Source organism: Notolepis coatsorum (genome assembly GCF_963971535.1).
Source record: "Notolepis coatsorum genome assembly, chromosome: 9".
NCBI classification, from domain to species: Eukaryota; Metazoa; Chordata; class Actinopteri; order Aulopiformes; family Paralepididae; genus Notolepis; species Notolepis coatsorum.
The window spans coordinates 67586610-67595805 of NC_140173.1; the positions used below are offsets into that span (position 1 = coordinate 67586610).

Genomic DNA, 9196 nt, shown 5'->3' on the forward strand with positions numbered 1-9196 from the left:
CTACTATGCTTTGTAAAATAAGACTGAAATAAAATCATTCATCATCATTCATCATATTTCAATTTTCAATAAAAAAAATAAAAGATTTTTATATATTTTTTGTTTTATGTTGTGGGACTTGTACAGCACTTTGTTCAACTTTGTCAGTGCTGTAAAGTTTAAACCTTTTTAAATCTTAGACAGACTAAACACTTTGCTTCCATGAAATATTGTAAGCCGTCATTTGAGGCTTTATAAAAGCAGCACAATGAACACAAATCTGTCAGTGCCGAGTCCGAGTTGATTTTGCAAAAAAAGAAATAAAAAAAAAATAATTATATATATATTTTTTTTTACATAATCGAATTTTATTTTCATATTCGAATCCCATGCCCATCGAACGAAGCTTCAAAGTATTTAAGACAGCCCTATTGGAACCTATTCGACTAATGACTGGATGGTTCTTAGGGTTCCTTCAGAATGTTCTGATCTAATGACTGGATGGTTCTTAGGGTTCCTCCAGTATGTTCTGATCTAATGACTGGATGGTTCTTAGGGTTCCTCCAGTATGTTCTGATCTAATGACTGGATGGTTCTTAGGGTTCCTCCAGTATGTTCTGATCTAATGACTGGATGGTTCGTAGGGTTCCTCCAGTATGTTCTGATCTATGACTGGGTGGTTCTTAGGGTTCCTCCAGTATGTTCTGATCTAATGACTGGATGGTTCTTAGGGTTCCTCCAGTATGTTCCGATCTTGGGAAATCAGCTTTTTCCTATGATGCTTCTAACTCCTACAGATTCCTACAGTTCACTGCATGTCTCGTGTATGTATGTGACAAATAAAACTCTTGAATCTTGAACTCTTGGAACGTCTTCCAACTCTCTCTGAAGTCAGAGGTTCTCCCTTCCCTTGTATGATTGAACTGTAACTGTTTTAACAGATTTTTTTTATGTATTTTGTATTCATGTTCTGGGAACGTTGCTGCCCTGTTGTGTCTGTTTTGTATTTGTATGATGGTCATTTCTGTAAACGAGGGAAACCTCAGAACCTTTTTTTAAATAAAGGTTGAAATTAAATGAAAAATATATCCATATCCATACCATCATCCCGCTGACCCCCTCCCATTAGAACCGCCTGTTACTGTTTATTGTTACCCAACACAGAGTTCTACTTCCTACGTACACAAGCCTGTGTGACATTGCAGACTTTACACAACATTCCACTTTTTAGGTGGATGATATCAATCAGAATCAGAATGTAATCCCAGAATTGCTCCTAGCAGATTTCCTTATCTGTTCTTAATTATGCACGCCTGGTGATACAAAATCCAAATTGAACTCGGCCATTTGAAAGATAAGATTTGGCCCAATACATAAATGTGCGAATTGGCTATAATAAAGTCATTTATAGGCCTGCTATTCTATATTCTATAATAATATTTCAAATTGCATTGGTCCGGATGGGAGAATTCAGTATTGTATCTACAAAACCTTCTGTTTAATCATCTTCCCTTTATTAATTTCCTTTGATTTTTTGTACACATGATCTCAAGAAGGTACTGAACGAGCTTTTTCATGTCTGGTCATTTTTAGCATGGTGTTATTCACTGTCAAATATGCAAAGAAAAATCATAATTCATATTCTCCTTTGTTTCATCACAGTTTAAGCAAGCCTAGTAATAAACACAATATTTCTGACACTGGGAATACATTCACTGAGGTCCATAGATGTCACTAGATACCAAGAACATGTAGATGGACCTTGTAGAAGTGGAGCAATATTCCATTTAATTATGTATGAATTTTAGGCGGATTTTCAGAAAATAGGGCTCTGGGCTTAACCATTTGGTTGCCGAAAACGTAGAACTACGTTTCTGTCGCCCGATCGTTGAGTGTCACCGTGTGATGGACCAGCAATGTTGTGATGCCACTTCAGAAGGTGGGAGAGCACACCTACTGTCTGACTATGATAAATCATAGTAGACAGATCTTGTAATAAAATTATGAGGAAAAACACAGAGAGAAGGAATTCCTTAGAGGACCGAATGTGCTGAGGACGATGCCGTGACGTCCAGTCTGTGAAACCTGGCAAGCGTGAGAGGTGACGTCAAACATGCTGTGTGGGCAGCATGTCAAAGTCTCCTTGAGCAAGACACTTAACCCCTAATTGCTCCCGATGAGCAGGTCGGCACCTTGCATGGTTGCCTCCGCCGTCGGTGTGTGAATGTGTGAGTGAGTGGGTGAATGTGAGGAACAAAAATTGTAAAGCGCTTTGGATAAAAGCACTATATAAATGCACCATTTATCTCCTGAATGGAAACTCCTCTAAAAAAGTGCCCATGAAGTGGACAAACCCTCAAACCAGCAGGAGGAGGTCGCAGGCCGTCCCTGCCCAGGGGTAGCAGCCACGGTTGACCGGACAGAAGTAGATAGATCTCCGCCGGCCGGTGCTTCCCTGGTCGATAGGGAGCTATCATAATCACGGATAGGCCTTTTCCCAACACTCGAGTCGCCAGAGTGAGAGGACTCAGAGTGATTTGGGGAAAAAGCATACAGAAGAACATCTGGCCATTCGTGGTGCCAACACATCCTCCCACAGTGGGGCCCTCTGGTGGTGCAGGGAGAAGAACGTTACATATTCTCCATTGTCGCATAAAAGGCCTACTGTCGCCAGACCAAGCCGTAGCCAAATCTGATTCACCACCTCTGGGTGAAGTTTCCATTCCACATACCGTGGATTTCCCCCTGGACAATAGATCCGCCCCACAGTTCAGGAAACATGAGTCGCTCTTAGAGACTGTAGATGTACAGTACACTGCTCCAGACTGTGTGCCAATCAGTCTGTGGGCCAATGTGTGTAACCGAGGAGACCTCAATCCCCCTCGTCTGTTGATGTAAGTCACTGGCAGATTCACCCAGAGCTTGGGAGTGTACAATTCTCTTGAATTGAGGCGGGACTGTATGGAACATTCTGGTCCAGGAATCGTAATAGTGTCCACATGAAGTGCATGCTGTTCACTTCTCCCTCTGTGAAGAGAGAGAAGGCTGACAGGCCACCCTGTCAAAAGCGAGATGTTGGTGCCCTCTTGAAGTAGAGGATCTACTTTGTCTGTGCTCCTGCTCCCTACTACGCGTGCATGGGCAGGGAGTGCTTGGACAGCACTTGTTGATTCTATCACCCTAGAGAGCGTGGGAAATAATAGTTTTTCCAAGATATTATTTATTTTTGCTAAGGTTTTGCTAACTTTTAACATGCACCTGGACATGGCCTGGATGTGACAGTTGGGACAGTGTTATTGCAGAACACTTTTGACAAAAAAAACACATTTTTGTACAGAGTGCTTGTGAGACAATAGTGGGGTATTGTGGGTTCTGCAACCTTCTAACCTGCTGGAGAGCAGAGCTGTGGAGTAGAGCCGTTAAGAGGGACACTGGGCTCGTTCTGCCAAAGTGGAGGAGCCTTCAGGCTTGGCCATTCTTCTTCCTCACCATTTGGGTGGCAGGAGAAGGCGGCTGGAGTTGCTCTTGGGGTTAGGAACTCTGAGGGCCTGGGATGCTGCCTGCGCTTTCTGGACTTTAGGGATCCTGAAGGTAGCAGCAGGGTGTGTCAGAGCCTGGATGTATGACTGGCGTGGAGCTGTGGGGGCAGCTGGAGAGGGTTCTCCTCGGCAGACACAGCTTAAGGGCCTAGTCATCCCTCTTTTTCTCCTCACACCTCTTCTGCATGGATGTAACTGCAGCTCCAAGGAGACCTTGAGGGACTATAGGAGTGTTGAGGAGCTCCTCTTTCTCCTTGGTTGTCAGGTTGGTGAGGTTGAGCCACCTTGCTCTCTCCTGAAGAACCATCAGACCCATGGCTCTACAGTACCTGTAGCCTGGATTGCCACCTTGTGAAGACGGAGGACGTGGTATGTAGTAACACAGATTTCCACAACCTGGTGTCTGGCTTGGCAGTCAGAAGAAGCATCCAGACCTCTAGCTGACAGGTAAGTCACCTTGTAGCACTGGCACAGTCAGTAAGGCTGGACTGGAGCCGGTCTGTCGTGGAGGGGAGTGACAGCACAGAGGAAGACAGGGAGGCCCTCTGTGAAGGTGGGTGGCCACCAATGGCTCCACTGGGGGAATCTGGCACATGTCGCGGGACTCGATCCCTTCACAATATAGTGGGGAACCTCCTAAAATGGGATGCATCTCGCTGTAGGACTTCTCCTTCCACATAACTGTGGTCTCATCAAGTAGTTCTGGAAAGGTGCGCGACAACTGTTCGACCGTTTTCTTAGCCTTTGGCAGCTTTTTGCCATCAAAACAAGATTTTACAACCTCAGCTTGAAGTTTGCACATATGTCAAAGTCCAGGGAAGACGAGGGCGACCTGGTTCCCCCAGCACCCACTGCCTGGGTGGAGGGCTTTGCAGCTCCACAGGTAGCCATGGAGGAGGCATCATAATCTGCATCATAATCATCAGATAAGGAAAGTTCAGAATCTCATCCTCCTCCTTCTGCAAGATAGACTGGTCAGCTGTGAAGCTTTTAACATCCATATCTTGCAACAAGGCAGCGGTGAGGTGGGATTTGTATCCCCCCGGGCTCAGACCCATCATAGCGGAAGAGACCACACTCTGTTCCATTTACTCTTGTGGCAAAGCAGCTGCAATAAAAGCCCCCCCCCCAACTGGAGAGGTTAGCTTGTCGGCAGTAGCTTACAAGGGAACGCAGCGCAATGGATACACGCGTCGGTGAGGCTAAGCCTTCCTGGGCTTGTTTTAGACCCAGAGAAACCAGGCACACCGGGTGAGTGTCCCAGCTGGATATTGTAGTGCCACAAGGGCAGGCTCACAGCTGAGGTTCATCCTCCTTAGAGGACGTTTCAGCCGTAGCCATGGTTAGCTAGCTTAAAAATAAGGGGAAAGGTATTGCTACTTCCTAGCTAGCACTGGGGGAGAAAAGCATTGCTATCTTTCTGATAAAGTATTGCTAATTTATTGACAAAGGTATTGCTACTTTATTGCTACTAGTTATGAACAGTATTGCTACTCTCTGTGAACTAGCAGGTAAATGCAACTATACAATAGGGAACAAAGTGCCCGGTGACAGAGCTGTGCACTCAAGTCTGCGGACAGTGAAGCTAGGCACCCAAGCACAGTTGTCAAAGGCCTCTGTGAGAAGCGAGAAGACTTTTTCGAACGATGAGCTGTCAGACCAATACATTGGGAGGAGGGTCCCGTTCCTCTCCGACACGCATGTCATCAATGCCAGCCAATCAGGGTTGGCAAAATGTAATTGGAGCTTCTGATAAGGTCACGAAGGAGGCGTTCCCATAGTGAGACACAAAACGAAAGCAATGAAAGATAAGTAAATACTGTAAAATGCCGTTATAGTATACCATAAAAACTAAGACAAATATCATACTGTGATATTTTGGTAATATAGTTCAGCCCTGGTCAGTGTTCTCCAATGGCCATAACCATCATGCATAAGATAAGATAAGATATTCCTTTATTGATCTCCTTGGGAAAATTCAGACGTCAAGCTGCATCTCATTCTATCCACCTATCTAGCTACCTCCAACACACGACTAAACCAAACTATCCTACACATATTCTGCCACCGTCTGCAACCATAATGTACATGCGGTCAGAATAACTGAATAACTGCATGTGATATCAGCGTATGAAGAATGTTATGCACTGAATTGTATAGTCTACCGACTATTGTTATTGTATGTCTTGCACAGTCTCTGTGCATCATATGTTATTAGGCTGTGTTGTCCTTGTTGCATGGCTGTCACCATGCATGTTGTTGACGTGTCTCCGAGTCACATTGTACCAAAAACAAATGCTGCCCTGTACATTCACTGTACTCGGCTTGGGGAAATAAAATTATTCTGGGTTATCCCCCCCATCAACCCAGCTTTGATAAGTACCTTAGTGCTCCAGCCATGATAGCGTTCAGTGGATCATAAATAATTATGATGATGAAGTTGATGACAGTGATGATTAAGAACCAGATTCAGCGCTTCCTGCAACAGAGGGAAGCTGTTATTAGTCCTACTGGGTTTTTCCTGAGGATGTAACTCAGAATTATCTCTTATGGCTCACTCGGTCTGTAATGCGGTTGTATCCAAATAGAACGACACGGGAATTTCCAGGCCCTTGATGATGCTGTGGTGATTCGGGAACACACGTTGACAAACCCCTGATCCGCGTCAAAATAAGCTCTGATTAGCGGACAAAAAAGTATTTTGTCAAATCAAAATAATACCCTACAAAATATCAAAGTGGGATATTTGACTCTAGAAAGATGACATTGATTTTGGACCCAAATGCACTTAAATAATTAACTTTATCATACAGATAATAAATGATTACCTTCAAGTGCATCATATACAACTTAAATATTTACCTTAGTTTAAAAAAATAATAAAGAAAAAACCTAACCTAATCGTCGTGCAGGTGAACACCCAGTATGTCAATAATCACGTCGATTTATACATATTTAGTTCAACATCTAGAGACCATTCCACCACACAAATTGAAATACACATACTCTCACTCTCTCTCACTCTCTATATAAAACTAAAATGAACAATACTACTGAAATCTTAATTTCGGATCTCCCAGTTGTCCTGAATAAATTAGGTCTGCGGTAGACATACTGTATACCATGCACTGCAGTATGGTCATTTGTTCATGCAACACTTTTGCATTTAATTTACATTTTACCTGATATTTTCTCTATAAATCAGGGCAGACGCCACCCTCCAAAACAATATAGTTTAGCCAATAGAGTTCAGCTTCATTGATTGATTGAAAACTTTATTAACAGATTGCAGAATGGGTAGGCCTACAGTACAGCTCAATACATAAATTGTTAAGGGGATGCAGACCTGAGAAAGACGTTTGTCTTGTTTCCATCAGGGTCCCCCATTTTCAATTCATCATAAGTAACATATGACACACACGACATACAGATAGACAGTACTGCTACATATATACATTTATGACATACCAGATTTGCAAATACAGTACTGTTTGTGATACAAAAAGAGTCCAGAAAAGAGAGCATATACATTTCATTTGACATTCATCGCATAAACCACTCCGTCCACAAACAGCCACCAAAACAAATGCAGTTAGGCTTAAACTCGAAGTTTCATTAGTCATCATTATAGTCACATTAGAGCACATTATTGAATCCTACCTTGTTGATCTTCTCAGATATCCGTGGTGACAGAGAGCAGACGGCTACTGCAAACAGTGCGTCTCCGTCTCATCCTGTGACTGTCATGAATGTCCCCATCGATAACAGCACTGTGTTATGTTCCGTTGTGATCGATAACACTGTGTTATGTTCTGTTGTGATCGATAACACTGTGTGTTCTGTTGTGATCGGTTAGTGAGCTGTTTGCTTCCCTGTACTATACTACTGTCAATCGGAAAGCCCCGACTGCTGGGGGAATTCCGTAGCCACGTGTCTATTTCGTACCGCCGATTGGTTGCGAGACTAGACTAGGCCCACCGATCTGGAGTCAGTTTAGCTATTTCGCCCCACAGTCGTTTCTTGATAGGATTCGGGGTCGGGTAGCTGATCTGCACAGCGCTCAGGTATTCCAACCCTGGAGCATAATAGTTATCCCAGAAAACTCGTAATTATGATAATAAAAAAAAAAACAAAAAAAAAAACATTCATTATCACTACATACTTCGAGTATCTGATTAGTCTCTGATCTCATACAGATGGATAGGTGGCAGTATTGTATCTTCCTTATTATATATGTATCTATCCCGGTCATATTAGATCCGTTGTTTTCTGGAATGAAGCACTTAAAACATGTTAGGAACAGGAGAGGTAATGCAGTTTGTGCATTAAAACTTTGTAAGGCAAAGCAAGTCTAAGCAAATCATAGGCTACAACTCAGCAGAGTTATCTCACTTTGTAGGTTTATTGCTTGTGTCTGCATTGCAAATGCAAAAGGTGTCTGAACATAATAATTTCCTTCAGTTTTAAGCCTGCAATACAGTCTTTTGTTATAGTAGCAGCAGGCACCATGCTATGCTTGTCACCATTGACCAGGGGTGTAAAGTACTTGAGTAATTGTACTTTGTTACAATACTTAAGTACTGTTTTTGGGGATGTGTACTTTACTCAAGTATTATTAGGTTTGTATACTTGTACTTTTACTCAATTACATTTCAGAGAAAGAAAACATACTTTTTACTCTTTACATTTAAAATGCAGACCTACAAAGTACAAATCTCGCAGGTCCAACCATTTTAATTCGTATATTTGTTTCTCTGGTCAAACTAACATTAACGCTATTAATCCTGCGGCCGCGCTTTATTTAGAAACAGCCAATCAAATCCCCATCAATGGAAAATGAACCCGCCCATACCCATGCTGATTGGTCCTTGTGCAAGACTAGAAAGCAGGGATCTTTGATTAAATACCTGCTATTGTGCTATCAGAAGAATACAGTCAGAAAAAAGGTTTTTACTTTAACTTTTTAGTACTTAAGTACATTTAAAAGTTGAAACTTTTTTACTTTTACTCAAGTGTGTTTTTAGCCAGATACTTGACTTTTACTTGAGTACGATTTTGAGACGGCACCCATACTTTCACTTAAGTATAATTTCTGGGTACTTTTTACACCCCTGCCATTGACTTGTGTAACATGTCGTGGTCCAGTAACATCCTCTACTGTACTGACCATGCTGTTTCAAAAGCTGCTTTTGAATTATGTACAGGTGTTAGTGTAACAAAATATCCTGCTTGAATACACACACACACACACACACACACATGTAAAATGAATGTAATGTGATGTAATTATTGTATGATCATGTAAACTAAAGAGTGTCACTATTAATTATTATGTGCTCATTTTAACTACTGTACTTTTGGTAATGATGATATGTAATGACCACTTTTAAGTAGAAAAGCCAAACCAGGGACAGGGGTAGCAAATGCATCTGTATCGTGTTATTGTAACTTGCTACAATGTTTTATTTTGCATTATCCCTGACAAATAAGCACATAAAAAAAAAAAAAAAAAAAAAAATGATATATATATATATATATATATATATATATATATATATATAGTATATATATAATTTTCAAGCCCATTACGAACAGCAAACAGATCCATGTATAAAACGTACATTGTTTATTGATATCATATAAAATGAGATGGAACATTTGAATAATAAACACTGGAA

At 41.7% G+C, this 9196-nt stretch overlaps 1 protein-coding gene across 1 annotated transcript in view; it reads right to left on the bottom strand.

The window, feature by feature from the left end:
- The window catches only part of nfkb2 (nuclear factor of kappa light polypeptide gene enhancer in B-cells 2 (p49/p100)), an 86633-nt gene extending 79246 nt beyond the window's left edge, over positions 1-7387 (bottom strand). The window contains 2 exon segments of the mRNA XM_084321639.1: positions 5902-5997; positions 7179-7387. Coding sequence (XP_084177765.1) covers positions 5902-5918 — 17 coding nt within the window. The 5' untranslated portion in view covers positions 5919-5997; positions 7179-7387.
- Positions 7388-9196: the final 1809 nt, after the last annotated feature.